We start from the raw sequence: 26,068 nt of genomic DNA, 5'->3' as shown, positions 1-26,068 counted from the left end.
GCCTGTAGTCCCAGCTACTTGGGAGGCTGAGGCACGAGAATTGCTTGAGCCCAGGAGGTGGAGGTTGCAGTGAGCCGAGATCACACCATTGCATTCCAGCCTGGGTGACAGGGTGAGATCTTGTCTCACAAAAAAAAAAAAAGGAAAAAGAAAGAAAAGCAGGACTGTGTTCATTCAGTTGAGTCTTTCTCATTTTTTAACATGACATCAGGAAGTCTGCTGATAGTATGTGAGCACGCATGGCCTGGGGAGGAGGTTGAGGCTGATGATATCGTCCTTGCTCTACTGAATTCCCTCCCCAACCTCCCTTTATGCACCAGCAACTGACTTATGGGAACAAACAAAACTCAACTGGTGTGACAGAAAATCAGAGGAAAATTTCCTTCTAAAGAAAGAATTTGTAAGTGCTGTGACTCAGCTGCTTCCCTGCTACTTTGCTGTTGATGTAAACATGATAAAACATGAATTAGGCAGGTTAGTATTATAGTAAAAAAAAATTTTTTTTTTTTTTTTGAGACAGTCTTACTCTGTTGGCCAGGCTGGAGTGCAGTGGCGTAATCTTGGCTCACTGCAACCTCTGCCTCCCAGGCTCAAGCGATTCTTCTGCCTCAGCCTCCCAAGTAGCTGGGATTACAGGCGCCTAGCACTGCACTTGGCACATCTTTGTATTTTTAGTAGAGATGGGGTTTCACCATGTTGGCCAGGCTGGTCTCAAATTCCTGACCTTAGGTGATCCTCCTGCCTCGACCTCCCAAAGTGCTGAGATTACAGATGTGAGCCACCGTGCCCAGCCCAAATAGATATTTTTTAAAATGGCACATTTACTTGTCAAGTGGCTGTGATTTGCAGTTAGACACGTAGCAATGGCTCCAGCAAAATGGAAAAGAACCTAACTACAATTAGGTTGTAACTCTTTATCACTAACCAACCTTACCAGATTTGTCCATGGACCTAGGCCTAGAATTCTCCCCTTTCATTTCACAGCCCATGTTTTAAAAAACCCCACGTTAACCCGTCAGACTCATTTGTAAAACACAGAGGCCAATAAGGTATAAAACAGAAGGGCAGGATAGATGACTAAACAAGAAACTTGCAAAAAATGTGAAATCCTCACAATTAAATGTACTATAATAGGCCAGGCACAGTGGCTCCCACCTGTAATCCCAGAACTTTGGGAGACCAAGGAGGGAGGATCACTTGAGGCTAAGAGTTCAAAACCAGCCTGGAAAACAGAGAAAGACCCTCTCTATAAAAAATTTAAAAATTAGCCGAGCACAGTGGCATGCTATGGTCCCATCTACTCCAGAGGCTGAGGCAGGAGGATCACTTGAGTCCAAGAGGCTGAGGCTATAGTGAGCCGTGATAACTCCACTGCCTTGGTGACAGAGCAAGACCTTGTCTATTTAAAAAAAAAAAAAAAAAGAAAAAGAAAAAAGGCCAAGCATGGTGGCTCACACTTGTAATCTCAGCACTTTGGGAGGCCAAGAAGGATGGATCACCTGACGTCAGGAGTTTGAGACCAGCCTAGCCAACATGCTGAAACCCCGTCTCTAATAAAAATACAAAAATTTGCCAGGTGTGGTGGCAGGCGCCTGTAATCCCAGCTACTTGAGAGGCTGAGGCAGGAGAATCGCTTGAACCCAGGAGGTGGAGGTTGCAGTGACCCGAGATCACGCCACTGTACTCCAGCCTGGGCAACAAGAGCGAAACTCCATCTCAAAAAAAAAAAAAGAAAAAGAAAGAAAGAAAGAAAAGACTCTATCCTGAGAGAGAACAGCAACCTCACATATTGACGACATGATCTCTGATACTGAACAGGATTTTATTTTTGTTTTCTTTTTTTTTTTTTTTTTTTGAGACGGAGTCTGGCTCTGTCGCCCGGGCTGGAGTGCAGTGGCCGGATCTCAGCTCACTGCAAGCTCTGCCTCCCAGGTTTATGCCATTCTCCTGCTTCAGCCTCCTGAGTAGCTGGGACTACAGGCACCCGCCACCTCGCCTGGCTAGTATTTTGTATTTTTTTTAGTAGAGACGGGGTTTCACCGTGTTAGCCAGGATGGTCTCGATCTCCTGACCTCGTGATCCGCCCGTCTCGGCCTCCCAAAGTGCTGGGATTACAGGCTTGAGCCACCGCGCCCGGCCTATTTTTGTTTTCTTGATAATAAACTGAAAAACGACTTGATCTTTTTTTTTTTTTTTTGAGAGGGAGTCTCGCTCTGTCACCCAGGCTAGAGTGCAGTGGCGCGATCTCGGCTCACTGCAAGCTCCACCTCCCGGGTTCACGCCATTCTCTTGCCTTAGCCTCCCGAGTAGGTGGGACTACAGGCACCCACCACTGTGCCCAGCTAATTTTATTTTTGTATTTTTAGTAGAGATGGGGTTTCACCGTGTTAGCCAGGATGGTCTTGATCTCCTGACCTTGTGATCCACCCTCCTCGGCCTCCCAAAGTGCTGGGATTACAGGCGTGAGCCACTGCGCCGGGCTACAACTTAATCTTTATCCTGGCTGATGAGTCAACTGATTTCATCAATAAAATGGTGAATGCTTACCACGCTATAGCACTAGTAAGATCTGTAAATGGTCAGCACGATCATCAAGAAAATTTTCAGCTTTCCCAAACAAACAAAAAGCCAAGATAGATTTAATGTCATTTCATATGACGAATCATCAAAAAGTCTGTCTTGGAAGAACTACCTTGGCATTTATACTGATGGTTCAAATCAATGGTTGCCTCCATAAGAATTTTTACTGTCCTTGGAAAAAAACAAAACCAACAAACAAAAACTTGATGTTGTCACAACACACTGCTTTCTTCACAGAGAGGCACTGGTGTCGGAAACTCTTGGAGATGGAAAGTAATGATGCAGCAAAATGTTTGCCTTTATTCAACAAAGACTAGCTAACCTGAAAATGTTTTAAAAACTGGCCAGGCAGGCTGGGTGCGGTGGCTCACGCCTGTAGTCCCAGCACTTTGGGAGGCCGAGGCAGGCGAATCATGAGGTCAGGAGATCAAAACCATCCTGGCTAACACGGTGAAACATGTCTCTACTAAAAGTGCAAAAAATTAACTGGGCGTGGTGGCGGGTGCCTGTAGTCCCAGCTACTTGGGAGGCTGAGGCGGGAGAATGGCGTGAACCCAGGAGGCAGAGCTTGCAGTGAGCTGAGATTGTGCCACTGCACTCTGGCCTGGGTGGCAGAGCAAGACTCTGTCTCAAAATAAAATAAAATAAAATAATAAATAAATAAATAAATCTGGCCAGGCAGGCTGGGTGTGGTGGCTCACGACTGTAATCCCAGCACTTTGGGAGGCCAAGGCAGGCAGATCACCTGAGGTCAGGAGTTCGAGACCAGCCTGGCCAACATGGTGAAACCCCATCTCTACTAAAAATACAAAAATTAGCTGGGTGTGGTGGTGCATGTCTCTAATCCCAGCTACTCAGGAGGCCAAGGTGGGAGAATCACTTGAACTCGGGAGGCGGAGGTTGCGGTGAGCTGAGATTTTGTCACTGCACTCCAGCCTGGGCAACAGTGCTGGGATTACAGGCGTGAGCCACCAGGCCTAGCAATATATTTCTTTTTAATTTTAAAAACTAAAAGAAATGTCGGCATGGTGGCTCACACCTGTAATCCTAGAACTTTGGGAGGCCAAGGCAGGTGAATCACTTTGAGGCCAGGAATTCGAGACCAGCTCGGCCAACACAGCAAAACCCTAGTTCTCTACTAAAAATACAAAAATAAAAACAAAATATAGCTGGGCATGGTGGTGGGAGCATGTAGTCCTAGCTACTCAGGAGGCTGAGACCTGAGAATTGCTTGATCCCAGAAGGTGGAGGTTATAGTAAACCAAGATTGTGCCACTGCACTCCAGCCTCAGTGACAGAGCAAGACTCTGTCTCAGAAAAAAAAAAAAAAAAATCTTAAAAAAAAAAGAAAATGAATTAAAAACACTGTATAAAAACTTAGACAAAGGCATTCCTTTTTTGTTCTTGAGATGGAGTTTCACTTTTGTTGCCCAGGCTGGAATGCAATGATGTGACCTTGGCTCACTGCAACCTCTGCCTCCCGGGTTCAAGTGATTCTCCTGCCTCAGCCTCCCAAGTAGCTGGGATTACAGGCATGAGCCACCACACCTGGCCTGAGCACAGCCATTTTCTTTTCTTTTTCTTTTTCCTTTCTTTCTTTCTTTTTTTTTTTTTGAGATGGAGTTTCGCGCTGTCGCCCCAGCTGGAGTGCAGTGACACCATCTCGGCTCACTGCAAGCTCCACCTCCCTGGTTCAAGGGATTCTCCTGCCTCAGCCTCCCGAGTAGCTGGGACTACAGGTGCCCGCCACCACGCCCAGCTAATTTTTTGTATTTTTTTTAGTAGAGACGGGATTTCACCATGTAGGCCAAGATGGTGTCCATCTCCTGACCTCAAGTGATCCGTCCGCCTCAGCCTGCCAAAGTGCTGGAATTACAGGCATGAGCCACCACCCCTGGCCAATTGAGCACAGCCATTTTCTAGCACGCACAGACATCTGGTGGTGGAGCACTCTGTGTATGGGACCATTGAGAAAGCATGGGTCTGGCCGGGTAAAGAGGCTGACACAATCTACGGCGAGTCATCCTATCTCATCACTGAGGGCTCCTCCACCGATTGCTCTCTGATGGGCATTTCATATGGGAATCTTCCCACCCTGTGACTATTTTGAGAAGCTGTTCACAGTCCTGTCTCCTAGGCCATCGGATTGCCAGTTGTGCTCTTTTCAAGTCTCTGCAGCTGGCTAGCCTATCAGATGCTGCTCACGAGTCTGTGTAAATCTGTACCTTAGGCCACCTTTCCTCCACAGAAAGCATCCACAGATGTATTGCCCCAAGGTTCCACCCACTGGGAGAATTTTCCTTCACCACTGTCTGTAACCTCAAACTCCTGGGCTCAAGCAATCCTCCCTCCCCCTTTAGCCTCCCAAGTAGCTGGTACTACAGGTATGCACCATTACACCTGGCTAATTTTTAAAACTTGTTTTTGTAAAGACTGGGTCTCACTATGTTGACCAGGCTGGTGTGAAACTCCTGGGCTCAAGTGATCCTCCCATTTCAGCCTCCCAGAATGCTGGGATTACAGGCATAAGTGACCATGCCTGGCGCGCTTTTCTCTCTTCCTTTTCTTCTCTTCTCTTTTCTCTCTCTCTCTCTTTCTTTCCTTCCTTCCTTCTTCCTTCCTTCCTTCCTTCTTTCCCCTCCCTCGCTCCCTCGCTCCCTCCCTCCCTCCCTCCCTCCCTCCTTCCTTCCTTCCTTTTTTTTTTTGATGGAGTTTTGCTCTTGTTACCCAGGCTGGAGTGCAATGGTGTAATCTTGGCTTGCTGCAACCTCCGCCTCCCGGGTTCAAGCAATTCTCCTGCCTCAGTTTCCCAAGTAGCTGGGATTACAGGTGCCCGCCACCAAGCCTGGCTAATTTTTGTGTTTGTAGTAGAGACGGGGTTTCACCATGTTGGCCAGACTGGTCTCGAACTCCTGACCTCAGGTAATCCACCTACCTTGTGCTCCCAAAGTACTGAGATTACAGGCATGAGCCACTAAGCCCAGCCTCTTTTCTTTTTTTAAAAAAAACTGAGTTTCACTGTGTTGCCCAGGCTGGAGTGCAGTGGCACAATCTTGGCTCGCTGCAACCTCTGCCTCCCAGATTCAAGCAATTCTCCTGCCTCAGCCTCCCAAGTAGCTGGGATTACAGGCACCTGCCCCGACGCCCAGCAAATCTTTGTATTTTTAGTAGAGATGGGATTTCACCATGTTGGCCAGGCTGGTCTCGAACTCCTGACCTCAAGTTATCTGCCTGCCTTGGCTTCCCAAAGTGCTGGGATCACAGGCATGAGCCACCGTGACTGGCCCCTCCAGTGTTTTCTTTTCTTTTCTTTTTTTTTTTTTTTTTGAGACGGAGTCTCGCTCTGTCGCCCAGGCTGGAGTGCAGTGGCGCGATCTCGGCTCACTGCAAGCTCCGCCTCCCGGGTTCACGCCATTCTCCTGCCTCAGCCTCCCGAGTAGCTGGGACTACAGGCGCCCACAACCGCGCCCGGCTAATTTTCTGTATTTTTAGTAGAGATGGGGTTTCACCGTGGTCTCGATCTCCTGACCTTGTGATCCGCCCGCCTCGGCCTCCCAAAGTGCTGGGATTACAGGCGTGAGCCACCGCGCCCGGCCTCCCTCCAGTGTTTTCTTAAATCCAGGCTACAGGTCAGCAAACTCCTTCCATGAAGTGGTAAATGTCTTAGGCTTTGGGAGCCATATGATCTTATTGCAGTTACTCAACTCTGCCAGTGTAGTGCATAAACAGCCTTAGACAAGACGTAAATACATGAGTGTGACTGTGTTCCAATAAAACTTTATTTACAAAAACAGGTGGTAGTCCAGATTTGCTTATAGTTTGCTCATCCCTGGTCTAGGCAGTCAACAAATCAATAAAACTTCTGATGTATAATGTTTGTTGATTTGTAGTGTAAATACTCTCACGATGGCTGATTTCAGGTTACCAATGTAACACCACCAAGTGCTGTCCTGGAAGAGATAGGCCGTAAATAACACACCACTGACTGGGCGCGGTGGCTCATGCCTGTAATTCCAGTGTTTTGGGAGGCCAACGCCAGCAGATCGTTTGAGCTCAGGATTTTGAGACTAGCCTGAGTAACACAGTAAGATCCTGTCTATTAAAAACTGATTAGCCCAACACGGTGGCACCAGGGGTGCCAGGTTGAGGTGGGAGGACCACCTGAGCCCAGGGAGGTCAGGGCTGCAGTGAGCCAAGATCGCACCACTCTACTCATCTGGGCAACAGAAGTGAAACCCTGTGTCAAAAAAAAAAAAAAAAAAAAGTAAATTGTAGTAAACTAATTAGTAAGTGATGAGTTTTGAGTATTTATTGTCTTTACTATTTGTTTGTTTATTTATTTGAGATGGAGTCTCACTCTGTCGCCCAGGCTGTAGTGTAGTGGTGTGATCTTGGCTCATTGCAACCTCCGCCTCCCAGGTTCAAGTGATTCTCCTGCCTCAGCCTCCTGAGTAGCTGGTATTACAGGCGCACGCCACCACACCTGGCTAATTTTTGTATTTTTAGTAGAGATGGGGCTTCATCATGTTGGCCAGACTGGTCTCAAACTCCTGACTTGAAGTGATCCATCTGCTTCGGCCTCCCAAGGTTCTGGGACAGGCGTGAGCCACCGTGCCCAGCTTGAGTCTTCCCATTTTTAATGCAGCATGAGAACTTGACTCCTTTGCCCTCTGTTGCCTGGGTGTTATAGCAATCCCATGAGATCAGGATGAATGTGGAGGATGGGAGTGGTGGAGGGTGATCCTGTCCTGTCCTTTGCCCACTGGAGGGCAACCAGGGGAACTCTTGCTGGGAAGAAGAGGATTGGCTGGCAGGGATCCTCAGATTTCTGTAGCCCTGCTGGGCCAGAGGAGCTAATCTAGAGTCTATGAGGTGGAGAAAGGGGCTCCCCTTCCTGTCCTCCATGCCCTCCTCTAGCTGGAACTGACTGTCTAGCCCCTTTCTTCAGGCACCTCTGCCCCACAGCCCCTCTCCACGCCTCTGGCCCATTCTGGGAAGCTGCCCAGTTGTGTTGGCGGAGCACCAGCTTCTCTCTCTGTGCCCCGCCTCACTTGGGCTCCCAAAGCACTTGGGCTCTCTGCCCCTCCCTCCCACTCAAACCTGCTCCCAGGAGGCTTTTATAATGAGGCTCTTTAATAAAGAGGCTGCAGGGATGGCTGAGAGGGTGTTTCAGGGGGTCGGGTAATGTATTGTGGTGGAAAGACCTGGGCTTTGGAGCCTGAGCACTCTGGTTTCTGTCCTAGCTCAGCTTCTCCCGGCTGTATGAGCCTGGGCACTTCAACTTTTTGTATCTCAGTTTCCTCTTCTACAAGAGGGGATATAGCTGGGTGTTCAGTGGTACCTTCCTGTAATCCCAGTTACTCAGGAGGCTGAGGGAGAACTGCTTGAGCCTGGGAGTTTGAGGCTGCAGTGAGCCACAATCGCACCACTGCTCCCTCCGAGTAGCTGAGACTTGTCACTTGGGTGACAAGTGAGACCCTGTCTCTAAAATAAATAAAACAGGGAGAGAAGAGTAACAACTACCTCTTAGGGTGTTGTAAAAATCAAGTAAGTTGGCTGGGCCTGCTGGCTCATGCCAGTAATCCCAGCACTTTGAGGGGCCAAGGCAGGTGGATTGTTTGAGGCCAGGAGTTTGAGACCAGTCTGGCCAATATGGTGAAACCCTGTGTCTACTAAAAATGCAAAAATTAGCCAGGTGTGGTGGTGGGTGCCTGTAATCCAGCTATTTGGGAGGCTCAGGCAGGAGAATCACTTGAACCTGAGCAGCAGAAGTTGCAGTGAGCCGAGATCTCACCACTGCACTCCAGCCTGGGCAACAGAGCTAGACTCCATCTCAAAAACAAAGCAAAACGAAAATCAAATAAGTTAAAAAATACATAAAGTGTAGAGAAGAGCACCTAGCACAGGGGTCCCCAACCCCTGGGCCATAGACATTACCACCTGAGCTCTGCCTCCTGTCAGATCACCATTAGATTCTCTGAGGAGTGTGAATCCCCTATTGTGAACTGCATGTGCGAGGGATTTAGGTTGTGCACTCCTTATGAAAATCTAATGCCTGATGATCTGAGGTGAAACAGTTTCATCCCAAAACCATCCCCCTTTACCCCTCACACCATGGACAAATAGTCTTCCACAAAGCCACTCCCTGGTGCCAAAAAGTTGGGGACCACTGACCTAGTATATAGTAAGTGATATGGTTTGGCTGTGTGTCCCCACTGCCCTGCCCAGATCTCATGTTGAAATGTGATCTCCAGTGTTGGAGGTGGGGCCTGGTGGGAGATGTTTGGATCATGGGGTGGATCCCTCATGAATGGCTTGGCACCATCCCCTTGGTGATCAAATGGCTTGGCACCATCCCCTTGGTGATCAGCGAGTTCTTGCTCTGAGTTCACAGTGATCTGGTTGTTTGAAAGTGTGTGGCACCTCCCCCCAGAGGGCACTGACCTTGTTCCTGCTCTTGCCATGTGATAAGCTTGCTTCCACTTCACTTTTCACCACAATTGTAAGCTTCCTGAGGCCTCCCCAGAAGCTGAGCAGATGCCAGCACCATGGCTGTACAGCCAGCAGAACTGGGAGCCAATCAAACCTCTTTTCTTTTTTTTCACTTTGTAGCCCAGGTTGGAGTGCAGTGGTTGATCTCGGCTCACTGCAAGCTCTGCCTCCTGGGTTCACGCCATTCTCCTGCCTCAGCCTCCCAAGTAGCTGGGACTACAGGCGCCCGTCACCACACCTGGCTAATTTTTTTTTGTTTTTAGTAGAGACAGGATTTCACCCTATTAGCCAGGATGGTCTCTATCTCCTGACCTCGTGATCCACCTGCCTCGGCCTCCCAAAGTGCTGGTATTACAGGCATGAGCCACTGTGCCCGGCCCCAATCAAACCTCTTTTCTTTAATTACCCAGACTCAGGTATTTCTTCATAGCAATGCAAAAACAGCCTAATACAGTAAGTGCTCAGTAGAAGCTAGTATCATTGTTCTTATTAACGTGCCTTCTCTTAGTGGCATTTGCAGCTTTTTTTTTTTTGGATGGAGTCTTGCTCTGTCACCCAGGCTGGAGTGCCGTGGTGTGATCTCGGCTCTCTGCAACCTCTACTTCCTGGGTTCAAGGCATTCTCCTGCCTTAGCCTCCTGAGTAGCTGGGATTACAGGCACACGCAACCACACCCGGCTAATTTTGTATTTTAGTAGAGATGGGGTTTCACCATGTTGGCCAGGCTGGTCTCAAACTCCTGACTTCAAGTGATCCACCCCGACTTGGCCTCCCAAAGTGCTGGGATTATAGGCGTGAGCCACCACACCTGGCCATGCAGCTTGTTACTAAAGGCCTTTCTCCTGCTTACCTCAGTAGCTCTCCATCACCTACAAGAGAGCTGTCCTTGCATGCCACGGCACTCTCTTGTGCCAGGAACAAGCTCCAGATGGACAGAGACAGTGATCTTCTCAGCTCTGGGGACAGCCCAGCCTCCACTGCTAGTCATCTCTGGCCATTCCACTTATGCCAGCATTCCATACAAAACAATCCCAACTTTTAGAAAAAATATTTTAAAATCTCCCTCCTGATTTGGCCCAACAAATAAGACTGACTGACATAGTATGGCCTTTTGAATCATTCTCAGAGGAATTCAGCTGGGATCGGGAGAAATGGATAAATGTTTTTTGAGAGAACAGATGACATCTGGGGCAAGAGCCCACCCTCCCAAAGAAAAAAATCATCTTAAATGTTCATTGTTCCTTTTTTTTTTTTTTTGGCCTCAAAAGTCACATTTATTCAAAGAAAAAAATGACAAGGCTGAGTGCAGTGGCTCATGCCTGTAATCCCAGCAATTTGGGAGGCTGAGGCGGGAGGATCACTTGAGGTCAGGAGTTCGAGACCATCCTGGCCAACATGGTGAAACTCCGTCTCTACTAAAAATATAAAAATTAGCCAGGTGTGGTGGCACACACCTGTAATCCCAGTTACTCGGGTGGCTGAGGCAGGAGAATCACTTGAACCCGGGAGGCAGAGGTTGCAGTGAGGCGAGATCTTACCACTGCACTCCAGCCTGGATAACAGAGCGAGATTGAGACTAGGTCTCCAAAAAAAAACAAGATGTCCATCCCTCAGCTCCCTTCCCTCCACCTCCTGCTGCTCCTCAGCCCTGATTTTTTTTTTTTTTTGAGATGGAGTCTCACTTTGTCACCCAGGCTGGAGTGCAGTGGTGCGATCTCGGCTCACTGCGAGCTTCATCTCCCAGGTTCACGTCATTCTCCTGCCTCAGCCTCCTGAGTAGCTGGGACTACAGGCACCCGCCACCACGCCTGGCTAATTTTTTTGTATTTTTAGTAGAGACAGGCTTTCATTGTGTTAGCCAGGATGGTCTTGATCTCCTAACCTCGTGATCCGCCCGCCTCGGCCTCCCAAAGTGCTGGGATTACAGGCGTGAGCCACTGCGCCCAGCCTCAGTCCCAAAATTGACCAGCCAGGTGGCAGATCAGCTCCCCTCAGATGTGGTCAACAGCACTGAGCCATCTCCTCAGTGGGGGTGATGTACAATGTCTTGATGTCTAGATTAGTCCCCCTGTCTTCTGGTGTTACTGTGTTAGGAGCCACACCCTATGGTCAAAACATCCACCATGACTGACTCTCATTTTGAATATCATTTTCCCTGTTGGTGGGAAAGTCATAGCTGATGATTAAAGAAACCTGGCACATTCTCTGGCCAGGAGACCAGTGGTAATCAATGCTCTGCTAGGGCCAGAATGGAACTCCTCATGATCATATCTTGTTCCTTTTGGTTCATATCTCCATGCATGGCAGAAACGGTTAAGTCTCTGGCAAGCATCTTCTCAGTGAGCCAATCAGCCTTCCTTGGGGTATTGGTGAAGATGACTGCCTGGATGATGATCAGGGCTCCATACAAGTCACACAGTGGTCCCAGCTTCGACTCCTCTTGTTTTATGCTGATGTAAAATTGGCAGATACCCTCCAGGTGAACTCTTCCTTCTTTTTTTTTTTTTGAGACAGAGTCTCGCTCTGTCGCCCAGGCTGGAGTGCAGTGGCGCTATCTCGGCTCACTGCAAGCTCCGCCTCCTGGGTTCACGCCATTCTCCTGCCTCAGCCTCCCGAGTAGCTGGGACTACAGGCACCTGCCACCACAACTGACTAATTTTTTTGTATTTTTAGTAGAGATGGGGTTTCACCGTGTTAGCCAGGATGGTCTCAATCTCCTAACCTCGTGATCCGCCCGCCTCGGCCTCCTAAAGTGCTGGGGTTACAGGCATGAGCTACCACGCCCGGGCAAACTCTTCCTTATTGACAAGGATTCTGGCAGGGTCCCTCATGAACTTCTTGGTCACCTCAAGTGCATCAAAAGGCATTATAGCTGATAGCAAAACCATCTGAGTGTTGCTGTTGAGCTTTATTTATTAATTATTGTTACTTTTAGAGACAGATCTCACTCTGTCACACAGACCAGAATGCAGTGGTGTGATCATAGCTCATTGCAGCCCCCAACTCCTGGGTTCAAGTGATCTTTGTGCCTCAGCTTCGCAAGTAGCTGAGACTACAGGTGCATGCCTCTACGCCCAGATAATGTTTAAATTTTTTTTGTAGAAACTGTGGTCTCATTCTGTTGCCCAGGCTATTCTCCAACTCCTGAGCTCAAGTGATTTTCCCTCCTTTGCCTCCCAAAGTGCTGGGATTACAGGTGTGAGCCACTGTGACTGGCTGAGGTTTTGGAATATGGCATAGATCTGGTTCTTGAATCTTTGGCTTAACATTTCATCAGCTTCATCCAATGCAAGCCTCTTGCTGTATTTGGGAGACAGTGTCTCCAGTGAAACATATGAAATACGTGGCCAGGAGTACTACGATGATATGGGGAGCTTCCATCTGCAGCTTCTGCTTCTACTTCAACATGCATGTGCGTGCCCCCAGTGCAGGTGTGACAGGAGGCACACACATAATCTAATGCCATGGCCGTTTTCTGCATCTACTGAACCAATTCTCAAGTGGGTTCCAGGACCAAGGCCTGGGTAGCCTTAAGATTCCATTCAATCTGCTGTAGAATGGATATGGCAAATGTGGCCATATTCCCAGCCCCAGATTGGGCTTGAGCAATCAACCACAACATAACCTTTGATAGGAGGAAGACTAATGCAGCTGGAAGTCAGAGACCTTCCCAAAACCATAGGCATAGAAGCCATGAAGGAGGGGCTCCAAGAGGTCCATGTCATCAAAGCTGTTGACAATCTCATTCCAGATGCTCTGGGTGATGCCTTCAGGCTCCATTCCCTCAGGATCATTGTGTTTGGACTAGGAATCTTGATTCATCCACATGATCCTTAGAAACTAGCCAATCTGAACTTCTCCTTCTCCTTGTCCTTCCTCTTCTTTTTCTTGCTTTTTTGAGATGGAGTCTTGCTCTGTCACCCAGGCTGGGGTGCAGTGGCGCCATCTCAGCTCACTGCAACCTCCACCTCCCAGGCTCAATCCGTTCTCCTGCCTCAGCCTCCCGAGTGGCTGGGATTACAGGCACCCGCCACCATGCCCAGCTAATTTTTGTATTTTTAGCAGAGACAGTGTTTCACCATGTTAGTCAGACTGGTCTGGAACTCCTGACCTCAATCTGCCTGCCTCGGCCTCCCAAAGTGCTGGGATTACAGGCATGAGCCACCATGCCCGGCCTCAATCTGAACTTCTAAGCATGACATTCAAGGGCTTTCATAATCTGGCACTGGCATATTTCTCCCCAGCCAGATGGCCCAGCATCCCTGTCTCACAGAGCCCAGGCTTTCTTATATCCGGCACCTCTGCGTGTTGCATGTATTGTTCCCTCTGTCCAGAGCCCCTTCCTCCATCCCTGTTCTCATCTGGGACATCTCTTCTCCAGAGAACCTCTCCTGACCTCAGGCAGGCATTCCTGTCCTCCCCTTTGCTCCTTACACACTTTGTGCTTCCTATATTCATGAAAATCAAGGCTGGACTGGGTGTGATGGGTCACACCTGCAATCCCTGCACTCTGGGAGGCCAAGGCAGGAGGATCACTTGAGTCCAGGAGTTTGAGACCAGCCTGAGCAACATACTAAGAACCCTGTCTCTACAAAAAAAGTAAATAATTAGCTGGGTATGGTGCCATGAGCCTATAGTCCCAGCTACTCAGGAGACTGAGATGGGAGGATCACTTGAGTTCGAGGCTGCCGTGACCTATGATTGCACTACTGCACTCCAGCCTGGGCAACAGAGTGAGACCCTGTCTCAAAACAAACAAACAAACAAAGAAAAAATCAAGGCTGCTCATAGCCCATACCATGGCTTTGGGGAAAGTAGAAAAAGTCACCCCTTCCTCAAAATGCTTTCTTCCATCTGCGAAAAAAACTCTTCTAATAGATGTGTCAAACTATAACATCTACAACATGAAAGGTGTTGACCTTGGAGGAGTCCTGATGAAACCAGAGATGCCATCTTGGGAGAACCTCTGTGTGCCAGGACCTGTGCTAGGGGCCTGTTTATTTCACAGGTGAGGAAAGCGAGACTCAAAGGCTAAGTTCAAAGTATGTAACTGGTAGATGGCAGAGCCAGGGTTTGAACTCCAGAGCCCCAGTGGTTAATCACAAGGCAAGATCACCCCCATCGAGTCATTGTTGGCCAGGTTTGCTGCCTCCACATCTTCTCTAGACCTTAGGGTGAGCTCCTCAAGGCAGGGACCACGTTTCACTCACTGCCAAAGTTCTGGGACCATTCTGAGTAGGCACAGAGTGGGCAGCACCCAGTGTTTGTTGGTGGAAGGAGCCTCCTTGCAGGAGTCCTAGGGGTTGGGGTCCCAGGGGCTGAGGCCTGTTCACCTGGTTGTGGCTGAAGCTGGAGATGTTCCCACCAAAGAGTTCCAGAGCCCCTGCTCAGCTTTAGGATTTGCCCTTGCCCCTGAGTCAAACAGAGAACCCTCTCCAAGTACCTGATGATTCCATTTGCCCCTGACTCCAGATTTTTCTGAGACCAGAGTTGTGCTCTCTGCTGAGGTGGGGCAAGGTTTATAAAGGAGGGCCTGCCTGCCTGGCGGCCAGGGAGGCCAGGGGAGGCCTATTGCAGTGGTTTGGCTGTTTGTCCCTTAAACCTCATGTTGACATTTAATCCACAATGTTGGAGGTAGGCCTAATGAGAGGTGTTTGGCTCATGGGTGTGGATTCCTCATGAAAAGATTAATGCCTTCCCTGAGGATTAAGTGTGTTTTTTCACTCTCAGTTCCAAGAGCTGGTTGTTAAAAAGACCTGGCACCTCCTGTGACCTCCTTGCTTCCCCTGTGGTCTCTGCATACTTGGGGTGCCCAGCAGAAGCAGCCTGAGACCCTCGCCAGATACATATACCAATCCTGAACTTTCTAGTCATCAGGATTGAGTCAAATAAACCTTTTAATTTACCCAGCCTCAGTCATTTTTTTATGGCAACACATAATGAACTGGGACACTTATCAAAGCAGACTTGGCCAGGCGTGGGGGCTCATGCCTATAATCCCAGCACTTTAGGAGGCCGAGGTGGGCAGATCACCTGAGGTCAGGAGTTCGAGACCAGCCTGGCCAACATGGCGAATCCCCCCATCTCTACTAAAAATACAAAAATTAGCCGGGTGTGGTGGCAGGCACCTGTAATCCCAGCTACTCAGGAGGCTAAGGCAGGAGAATCCCTTGAACCTGGGAGGTGGAGGTTGCAGTGACCCGAGATTGCACCACTGCACTCCGGACTGGGAGACAGAGTGAGACTGTCAAAAAAAAAAAAAAAAAAAAAAAAGTAGATTTAAAGGCATGTCTGAATTTTCCAGGCCAACTGAGGGCAAGGTGAAGGATGTTCCTGGCAGAGTTATGACCAGAGGCTAGGGCTGGGGGTGCAGATGGAGACAATGGCAAGCACCTTACTGGCTGGGGGCCAGAGGACACCTATTTTTGGATAGACCACTTTGAGTCTGGTACAATTCTTTACTGCTGCTTAATGTCAGAAACTTAACTATGCTTTTGCATGATTCTAATTATTGCCTTTTTCAGAGCTCTGCTGGTAAAAAGTGGGGTGCCATACCAACAGTCCCCTTTCAAGCCCAGCGTGTCATCCAACCTGCCAACCAATCACTGCAATGTTCATTGTCCAAACAGGTCAACCGTTGTTTCCAACGGTTCCAAGGATAAAGAGTTGCTGATAGGCCGGGCGCGGTGGCTCAAGCCTGTAATCCCAGCACTTTGGGAGGCCGAGACGGGCGGATCACTAGGTCAGGAGATCGAGACCATCCTGGTGAACACGGTGAAACCCCGTCTCTACTAAAAAATACAAAAAACTAGCCGGGCGAGGCGGCGGGCGCCTGTAATCCCAGCTACTCAGGAGGCTGAGGCAGGAGAATGGCGTAAACCCGGGGGGCGGAGCTTGCAGTGAGCTGAGATCTGGCCACTGCACTCCAGCCCAGGCGACAGAGCCAGACTCCGTCTCAAAAAAAAAAAAAAAAAAAGAGTTGCTGATACAGTGTCTTGGTTCTTCCCTTTACATTCTTTTGGGGGAAGGTGCTGGGAGTCAGCCTAGCTTGTGGCAGGTGGCCTTTTTTATTTGAATGGCACTACAGACAGCGCTTGTGAGCACAGACTCTGAAGCCACACTGTCTTGGTTCAGATCCTAGTGGCCACTTTCTGGCTGTGTGACCCTGACTTAATCTCCCCCAGGTTTCAGTTCCCTCACCTGGAAAATGGCACCCATCTCCAAAGTTAATATACATAAAGCCCTTAAGCAGTGGCTGGCACACCGTAGACCATAATAGCTATTGTTTTTATGACTTGTCCAGATATGTCGATATAGCTCTGAAGAAAGTAACAGAAAAAGTCCCGATTCTCTGCTACTCAGTCTTAAGGGAGATTTCACCTCGAAGTGCTGGGTATCTTGCTGTGTTAAAGGAAATCGCAGAAAGGGATTGGTCTTCATCTGAGTATGAGTTGTCTTCTTGTGAGGAAAGCAGGCCATTAGTGAAGTCAGTGATTCACAGGGGGAGGTCAAATTCTGAGTTAGGCAGCTCCTTACCTGAAAATGATCCTCCTTCCACCCAAGGAGGTGTTTTGCTCTAATCCCTCCAGTCCTTCCTCTTTGCTTACCTGCTTTGCTCCTGTTCCAAAGTTTCCCCATGAGCTCCATGAAAATAAGGCCCTATCTGCCTGGTTCACCTGTATCTCCAAATTACAGAGATGATGCTCAGTAAATGTTGCAGAATTTTGTGAAAAAGAACGATGTGGAAAGTGAGTGGGGCTGACGTGGCCAGTCTGTGTTGGGGGCCTAGTCAGTCAAGCAGTTGAGAAGGGTTGTGGGCCTATGCCAGGTGGCGGGGGACCTTGAGTCCACGCCCCCATCCTCATGGCTCCAGCCACAGCTCCTCCTGGGAATTCGTTTCATCCTCAAATGTGGGGAATCCGGCTTCTATGACTGACATACGACTCGCACATTTTAAAGATGTTTTATTAAAAAAAAGAAAAACCAACCAGACAAAAATCCCAACCCAAGAACTCTTGGTTCTGATAGACTGGGAGCAGCTTAGGTCTGTGGGGAGGGTAGAACCTGGAAGACAGAAAAGTATAGGGAGCCTCAAGCCCTGGGAAGGAGAGCAAGAGCAGCCTTTCCCCAGGGCTCAGCCTCTCTCCGCGGGGCCTGGGCTTATCCACTTGGAAAAGACAGGTCGGGGGCGCTCAGCCCCCAGAAAAAGGCAGAGTGAGCAGTTCTGGACAGCCCTCAGGCCTCTCGTCAAAATCACCAACCAGCTGGGAAGAAGAGGGTGGCCCAGTGCTGGATCCAGCCTATCAGCGCCGTGCCCGAAGGCGGGGTTCAGCCCACGATAGGGAGAGGGGGCTCACGGAGGCGTACCCCAAAGTTCGGCGAGGGACTCAAGCCCCTTGAAAAGAAAGGGCTCTCATGGGGCAGGACATGGAGGCAGCGCCTGGCTGAACTCCTGGGAGGACAGGGCAGGGCAGGACCCAGGACCCAGGACCCATACTCCTAGAGGCCTGCGGAGCTCAGGGACCCTGAGGCCCGCGAGGCAGCACTCGGATGGGCCGAGGCGGGGGATTATCCAGGACCGGCTCGGGCCGAGCCCGCGCACCGCCCCGGCGCTTCTGCTTGCGCAGCAGGTAGTTCGAGTACTGGACCTCGGGCATGGCCAGCTTGAGGCAGGCCTCGGTGGCCGGGCCGGCGCCGCCGCCGGGCAGGTCGTAGCCCATAATGTCCACTTTGCGGCTGGGCTGCCACGGCTGCAGCTGCTTGGTGCGGATCTGCGCGGCAGGCCGCAGCACTGGCTCGTCCCCGAAGCAGCGCCGCAGTAGGCGCTGGCGGGCCTCGCGCAGCTCGCGAGCCTCGCGCTCCACGCACGCGCGGCCGGCGCGCGCCACGCGGCGCCAGAAGGTGGCGTTGAAGTGGTCGTAGAGGCCGGCGTCCAGGGCGTTCCAGGTGCGCGCCGCCCGCGCCAGCGCCGCGGGGATGGCGGCCAGGCGCGAGCTGGCGGCGCGCGCGTTGAGCTTGGCGTAGAGCACGTCGTCCAGGTCCCAGGCCAGCAGGCGCCGCAGCAGCACTAGCGACTCGTCGAAGTACTCGGCGATCATGACGAGCGAGAAAACCTCCTCCACCTGGCGGATGAGGCCCGCCAGGTAGGCGGCGTCGTCGCGCGGGCTGCGCTCATTGTCACCGCCCAGGTCGTAGGCCAGCGTGTTGTGTGCGAACATGGCGAAGTGCTCGCCGGCGCGGTAGTAGGCCTCGGGCGTGCGCAGGAAGGCCTCGAGCGAGGCGTTGGGCACGCGCCGGAAGGCCGGGCAGTACTGGTTGTAGTAACTGAAGAGCGACTCGAACATAGCGGCCGGTTCGCGAAGGATGGTGACATAGACGGTGCCGGGCGGCATGAGGCGCTCCAGCTCCGCACGGTCGAAGCGCAGGTGGCTGGCCAGCACGTGCGGCGGCCGCGTGGCCGGGTGCACGAAGTGCGCCGAGAAGTTGCGCGGGTAGCAGAACTGGTGCTCGCAGCTCGGGTGCGGCAGGGCCACCGTCAGATTGTGGCGCTCGGCAAAGCGGAACAGGATGTTCTGCACCGTCGTGCCTGCCGTCTTGTGAGTCTTCAGGAAGGCCACGGTCATGTGCTTGGGGCGCGGCGGCGAGTTTCGCAGAGGAGGGCAGCTCAGGGGGAACAGCTTGGGGTACCTGCCAGGCCCGAGGGGTGTGCAGAGAGGAGGGTGTGAGGGGGCTGCTGCTTGACCCCTGGCCTTACCCAAGGACTGTGGATGCCCCACAGCGCGGCCCCGCCTAGTCTGCACTCATGGAAAGGTCGAGGGCGGTGCTGGGTAGCCTCTAAGATGCCCCCTATGATCCCTGCTGGCCTCCTGGTATTTACGCCCTTGAGTATTCCCCTCACCTGAGGTACGCTGGACTTATCAGTGCATCTAAAGAAGAGGAGAGGGCAGAAATGATGGGATGTCACTTCTTAAATTTCATCATAGAAAGACTGTGGCTGGCTAGTATCTTGGTGTCTTTCACTTAATCCGGGATGACAGATGCTGGGGGAAGCAAGCTGCCATATAGTGGGCAGCCCTATAGGGAGCTACCACTAAGTGGGAAAAGCCCATAAGGACCTAAGGTCCTCAGTCCACCAGCCCACTTGAAGACCTGAAGCCAGTCAAAACCACGTGAGTGAGCTTGGAAGCTGCTCCCTTCCAATCAAGCCTTCGGATGAGACTGCATCACCAGCAAACACCTTGGTTGCAACCCCATGAAAGACCTTGGTCCAGAAGTTCCCAATAAGCCGCACCTGGCTTCGTGACCCACAATAACAGATGTTTGTGTTTCCAGCTGCTAAGCTTTAAGATAATTTGTTTATGCAGAAATAAATAAAGGATAAAGACCCCTGGAGATCTTTGAGGAATCCCACTTTGTATATGTAGAAACTGAGGGCCAAAAGGAGAACAATCACTTACACAAAGTCTGGAGACAACTCACATGGTCACTAAATCCTTTTGTTCTTTTTCATTTTTACTCTTTAGCTGGCTCCTCACTTTGTAGATGGTTGGCACTGGGCTCTGCAGCAACCCATTGTTATGTTTCTCTTAAGGCCTCTAAAGCCTCATTCATTCAGTCATCAAATATTTTTTGGGTCTCCACTATGTGCCAGGTTATGCTAGGCTCAAGAAATACAGTAATATACAAAACAATAATCATAGCCCTCGTGAAGCTTTCATTTCTGTTGCTTCATTCTTAAAATATGGGTGTTTGGGATTTCAAACCAGCAAATTATCTGGCAAGGAGGGCTGGGCCCATTCACACCATTCTCAGGGGCAGACAGTGTAGAAAATGGGGACATCAAGTGCCCGGAGAGGTGCAGGGATTTGTTGGGCTCACACAGTGAGTCAGAATAGGGTCGGGGTTCCCATGAATCACATGGTATCCTGTATGAGGGTGACTGGCTGCGTCACACACATCATGTCTCACTTTATAGATGAGAAAACTGGGGCTCAGAGAAGTGAGGGGACTTGGCCTTGCCCAGCACTAGGGAAGTCGTGCGAAGTTGTTTCCACTGCAGAGATGCTTAGCTGCATGCTCTGGGAAGGAGTTGAGCTGGATTCGGATCTCAGCTAACTGATTCTGTAACTTTGAGCAAGTCACTCAACCCTTTCATTGAAGAGCAGCCCCTGTCCAGGGAGGCTGTGTGGCCCTAAAGGGAAAGCACGTTCAGAATAGAGGGAAAGAGCCAAGCCTAGCAGGACTCTTCTGGCAGGTGGAAGAACGGGGAGGGGAGCTCTGGACCCCCTGGGGCCCCGCCCCCTCGCCGAGGCCACGCCCCCTTACCAGCTGAGCTGCGCCCCCTGGTGGATGAGAAGGCTTACGGTGCTGCACCCTAGCACCAGCAGCAGGATTTTCCGGCGGCTCATCATCTTGGTGGCCTGCTGCAGGCGCTGGAGGATGGGTGGCATGGCGGAGTACCCACCCCTGGACCAGCCAGGGCCTCGCTATCCAGGACTCCCTTCACAGGCACTCATGGGGGATCCTGTGGCTCTGGTAGCAGGGCCAGTGTTCCCGAGAAGCCTGGCAGAAGAAGGCAGATGAGTTTGCAGTGGGCAGAGGAGATGGGCTCTGCGCCCCAGCAGGTCTGATGCAAAGAGCTCCAAGAGGTGGGGTGAACAGAGAGGCCAGAGCAGATCAGATTCCTGCCTCCTGCTACCAAGACCCTATCTCCTTACTGCTCCAGATAACCTAGTCTTGGGTGGAATTACACGGTCTGGGGTGTAGCCAGCCCTTCAGGCCGTAGCCACTCCCACCCCTCAGCCCTGTCTCTGTCTCTCTGCCTGCTCCTAACTTGTCTTTGTCTCATGGTCATTTGTACATGTCTCCCCGGTGGAGTGGCTTCAGCACCAGGGCTTAGCTCAGAACAAAGAGGTCTCAACTCAAAGTTTCCTCTCCTCCAGGACTCCTTGCACAATTGCTGTAGCCCAGGGTTGGTCCTGACTCCCCAGAGAAACCGAGCTTCTCAGAAACACTGATCAGGCCTTCACCTCCTTGGATCGATACGGCTTTGAGTCGAAACTGCAGGCTTACTCTATGTACTATATTATTACATACTTATTCCCATTTAGTCCTCACCACAGCCCTGACATAGGTATTATTCCCACTGTACAGATAAGGAAACTGAGGCTCTGAGAGATGATATCACTTGTCTATAGCTACACAGCTGGTAACAGTAGAAATGAGATTCATACCTGCTGTTTCTGGCTCCGAAGTCCATGCCGTTAGGCACTGTATATGCTATTTCTGTAAGAGAACTCATTTCCCCAACCTTGCCCTAGACTCTGGCAATTCTGCATGCTTCCGAGTCCTGAGCGCTCCTAGCTGGGCTCCTGCCCTGAGGGCCCAAGACTGAGAAATTCATGAGGGAAAGGAAGGTCTTGAAATTCTGGAGCCCTATCTGGATTCCATCCCCAGACACCTGAAACCCAGGCAGCCCCATCAGCTGACTCTGCAGGGAAAAGTGCCTGACCAAAGCAATGGGATGGCAGCCTGGGCGGGGGTGCGGGTCGGGTAAGAGGTGGCTCCTGCTTGTTGCCCTACTGAGGATCTCCAGGAGAAGGTGAGCTTCCATCCCAGGTAAGCCCAGGAGTGAGAGAAGGGAGGAGGGCCTGGTCTCGCACAAGTCTCCTTTTCCCACAGGAATGCCTTGGCTTAAGGGCAGCCCAATCCTGGGCAGCTTCTGTGGAAAGTCCGCTTCAGCAGTGATGCCTGTCCCCAAGCTAGGGTGGGGCCTTAGTCTCCAGGTTCAAGTTCAGCTTCAGCCCTCACACATATCCTTCTCCATGGGGGAGGGGGAGCCTGGAACTTGATGGGCATGTGCATGTGGAACTAGGACACCTGGGTCCCAGGAGGGGTGAGGTAATATGAAAACCCTTTTGATCATCACCTTTTCCAGGAGCCCTGGGCTTGGCTTCCAGTCTCTCTTCTTGACCCTACTGCCTTAATCCTGGATTACATTTAAACCTGTTTGGGTGGAAAGATGTCCTGCTTATGCCTCCCCTTCTCTCTAGGCCTTATCGCTGCTTCCCTCCACCTGCCTGCAGACAGACTTAATCCGGCCGGAGCCAAGGGTGAAGGGTCCAGTCACAGAGGGCAACCAAGGGCACAGCAGAGGAAGTCTAAGGCTTTCCCTGTTTCTTCAAGGATTGCTGGGGCAGAGAAGGGCTGGCCTGGCCTGGCTGGGGCTGCTTGCAGGAGGAAGTGAGAGCCCTTGGCCCTCTAAGGATACACAGTTTTTTCCTCTGTCATTCCTGCTGCTTAGAGAACTTGGTGATTAGACAGAAGTGTCCCAAGAGGGGAAGGGGTGAGTCTACATCTACTTTTGCTAAACTTGCAGAAACCACCCTATTTCTCAGAGGATTCAGAGTCAGCCAAGGAAGTCAAGCCTAGCTATGGGGGACCTTTCCCGGGGCAGAGCTTCAACTGGCCTCACAGAGTGACAGGTGCCTGGTATCCCCCTCCATCCACTCCCGGGCCTTTCCCCACTTTCCCACATGGCTGAGCTCTGGGGAGCTAGCCAGGCCCCAGTCTGAGGCTGCTTAGGGGTAGGGGACAGAGCATCCTCAGTGCAGCAATTCCCTGGACACCAGCCCCTGAAGGTGGGCACTAGCATCTGTATGGCCACTGTCAGTGACAGGGTGTTCATCACCTCCCGATACAGCCTGGTCCATTTCTGAGCAACTTACAGCTGTTCAGGTTCTTTCCGGGACAGCCAGGATTACCCTGCCAGTGGTAGCACCCGCTTCAGCCTGCCCCTTCCACCTCCCATTCTGCACTCTTGGTAGTGCTGCCCTCCTAGAGCACACAGAACATTTTTCTCCATGACAGACCTTCAGGTATTTGGAAGCAGTAACCCTGTCTCCTCTGGGCAGGCACTCGGCCAGGCTAAACATTCCAGGTCCTGAGAGAGGGTGCTGCTCGGACATTGTGGGAGGCCTGCCTTGCCTTGGCAATTTGACTCCAAGATGCCTGTTTTGGAGATGGAGCCAAGGCAGTGCCTGTCAGGGAGGGGTCATTGGGCTGGGTTTACATCTGATTTTCTGGCTGGTGTGGGGTGCATGGTGGTGCTGCTGGAGCCAAGCTTTACAGCAGTGGCCCTGGCTCCTGCCTTCAGATGCTTCACACAACTCCCCATTCTGCCTGGTGTCTTCTCCATGGAGAGAGTTCTCCCAGCTATCCCAGGCAGGTCAGGACGCCCAGGCTCATCAGAATGTCAGTGCTAATTTTAGTCAGAACAGTCTACCTCACGCTGCTGCCCAGTCTTGCAAATTGCTTGCTTTTCTCTAGGGAACCAAAGAAATAGTAGAGCCTACCAGAGCTTTGAAAATGGGCCTGGGTGCCCACCCTCCTAAAGGAGCCCTTTCTCCTCTGTCTCCTCTGAGCTCTAGAGCTGAAACTGATGTACTCAGAGGAAGGGGTGCCCTGGACTGGACTACTTGGCCCTGACTGCTGGATGGCCCGGAGACTCCATCCTGTCCTGACTTGAGGGATAGGACAGCCCAGTGTTGAGGGACCCTGACCCAGGGTGCTCCAGAGGAAGCTGCAAATTACTGAGGGGTAATTTCAGGGGGTCTGCAAAGTACTGGCCCAGGAGAGCACATCTTTCCACCTCCCTCTTTTTCCTCCTCCCCCACCCCCCAGCCTGCACCAGGTCTGCCCCTGGCCCCCCAGCCTTCCCTCTCTCTCATCCACCCCTGCATCATCCCTGCCTCGGAATTCCCTCCATCCTCCTGTCTCCATTAGTGCCCACCCGCACCATACCTCCCGCTCCCTCAGTTTCATCCCAGCATCCCCCAGGGATCCTGCCAGTGGGATCTGGTCACCATAGGGGATAGGCCAGATTGGCCCGCTCACCCTATCTTCTCCCACTTTCCAGGGGTAGAGCGCCCCCCTCCTCATGCTTTCCAGGCACTAGGCCCCCAAGATACTCTCTCGCCCGCCTCTCGGCCCCCATCCCGGTCTGGTCCACTCCCACTCCCCCAACCCCAGGCCGGCCACTGCAGTACTCACACCGCGCGCCTGGGCTCTGCCTCTCGCCCGGGCTGGGGGCGGCCGCCGCTATCTCTAGACCCTTGTCTTGAAATCCGCACGGGGTCCGAGGGTGCCCAGGGCCCTGCGCGCCGAGTGCCGGTGGCTTGCCTCTCAGCGCCTGGATGGGATCAGGTGGCGGCGTCCGCTAGGCTCGCTCCTCCCGGCTCTGCCCGCCCCCCGCCCCCCATCGCACACCGGAGGCAGGCGAGGGGCGGGGCCAGGCCGCGAGCAAGTAGGGGAGAGGGGAGAGAGGGGAAAGAAAGCGGGAAGGAGGGTGGTCTCCCGGCTTGCCCGCTGGCTGTCGTGAACAGTCTCTGGGTGGCATCTTCAGATGCAGTTATCTTACTCTGGCAACCTTGCAGAGTTGGACACTAATGTGGCCAGCTGCCTTCTCTCACTCAGACAGGGAAACTGAGGCCAGGAAGGTGTCTGGATGCTCCTGCATTGCTGGGTATTCCGGGGCACCACCGGTCATATTTGGGCTCCTGGGTGAGCGAGACACAGGTACACTTGCAGGTACCCACATCCTCTCTATCCTCCTCCAGCAGAGAAGCAGTGCTCCAGCCTTGTCTGGTCCCATCTGTGCCCACACACCCACTTCCCTTCCAGCGTGTCCCCCATACCTTCTGATGTAGCTTCTGGCTGCTCACCCATTCTTCCTCGCTAGGACTCCAGACCCACTCACTCCTGATCAGAGCTATAGTGAGGCTGGGACCCCTGCCTAGGCACCTGCCATCAGGCATCAAAGAACCCAAGTTCAATCCTGGTTTGCTCTTAAATCCCAAAGTCAAGAGGCAACTCCCTGAGCCCTATTGCTTCCAGCTCTAAAATGGGAAGCTGTTCTGAGGTAGCAGAGATAATACACATGAAGGATTCATGTGAACTTCTTAGTCCTCAGTTCCTATCACCTGGGAGCTGGGCAGCAGCACCTCTCAAAGCCATGCCAGACACTGAGAGCCCCACACTGAGTTCTGTGGCTGACCTGCCCACCTGCTTTTTATTTTGCTCTGGGCCTGGTAAAGCAAGGATCCTGGAGCTGGGTAGTCATCCAAAGGTGGGACTGGAAGGGGCTGGATACGCCCTTCTAGGTCCACATAGGAAATAGGTAGTATTGTATGAGGGTCCTTGTTACGGTTAAGGAGGAGGAAATTGGGACTCTGAGAGTCAGAAGGACTGCTGGTGGCCCCAGTTCGGCCCCTTGGGCATGTCACCTTCTCTGCCTATCAATCCTCCACTGTGTACAATGTCGGGGTGGGAGGAGGATCTTGATACCTTGCCTCTTTCCCAGAGCTGTCATAAAATGAGGCTCCACCATCAGCCTTTAGTTTATCCTGCCTCAGAGACCCCGCCCCCTTCCCTAGCACCTACACATCGCTTGAGGCCTTCAGCCTCAGATGACCTGCTCTGGCTCTCCAGTTACAGGGAGCAGAAGAGCCTTCCTTTGGGCTAGAAAGGTTCTGCCTGAGTGGGCTGACAAGCTGGAGGGAAGGGCACCATTGTTCTGTCTTCCTTACTGTCCTTTCCAGGTTTGGCTTCCCCTCTGGGAGTGGCAGCAGGAGCCTGCCATAGTGATATTGATGCAAAGGGGAAAGGTCAAGGTTTGGGTAGGAGGAAGAGGACTTCCCACCCAGTGCTAGGATGTGAGCCAAGCTTTCTCAACCCAGTCCTTTTCCCTGTCTCTCCCAAACCTCACCTTCCCCAGACCTGGTGCCCCATTCTTTTTTCCCCTGTTCCCAGCTTCTTCTCCACGGGGGGCAGTTGGCAAAATGGAGCTGGAGAAAAGATCTGAAGGGGATGTTTGGGGGAAAATGAGACCATTTCACTGAAGTCTCCCCATTCCCGTACTCAATACACATAAAAACACACACAGTGAGCCTGGCTGTTAGTGACAGGGCAGAGCTAGTGGCAGAGGTGGGGAGAGAAAT

At 51.7% G+C, this 26,068-nt stretch overlaps 1 protein-coding gene and 1 pseudogene across 1 annotated transcript; both read right to left on the bottom strand.

Moving 5' to 3' along the window:
• Positions 1 to 11,072: 11,072 nt before the first annotated feature.
• Positions 11,073 to 12,899, bottom strand: LOC105469822 (eukaryotic initiation factor 4A-I-like; annotated as a pseudogene).
• Positions 12,900 to 17,018: 4,119 nt separating this feature from the next.
• LOC105469615 (galactose-3-O-sulfotransferase 3) lies at positions 17,019 to 24,347 on the bottom strand. The gene is made up of 3 exons (XM_011720913.3): positions 24,123 to 24,347; positions 20,397 to 20,633; positions 17,019 to 18,758 (listed from the first exon to the last, which is right to left on the bottom strand). The coding sequence occupies exons 2-3, from the start codon at positions 20,519 to 20,521 to the stop codon at positions 17,588 to 17,590; spliced, it is 1,296 nt and encodes a 431-aa protein (XP_011719215.1). The 5' UTR covers positions 20,522 to 20,633; positions 24,123 to 24,347; the 3' UTR covers positions 17,019 to 17,587.
• Positions 24,348 to 26,068: the final 1,721 nt, after the last annotated feature.

This window comes from Macaca nemestrina, chromosome 12, assembly GCF_043159975.1.
Source record: "Macaca nemestrina isolate mMacNem1 chromosome 12, mMacNem.hap1, whole genome shotgun sequence".
Classification (NCBI taxonomy): domain Eukaryota; kingdom Metazoa; phylum Chordata; class Mammalia; order Primates; family Cercopithecidae; genus Macaca; species Macaca nemestrina.
This window is presented reverse-complemented; position numbering and strand designations above follow the sequence as displayed.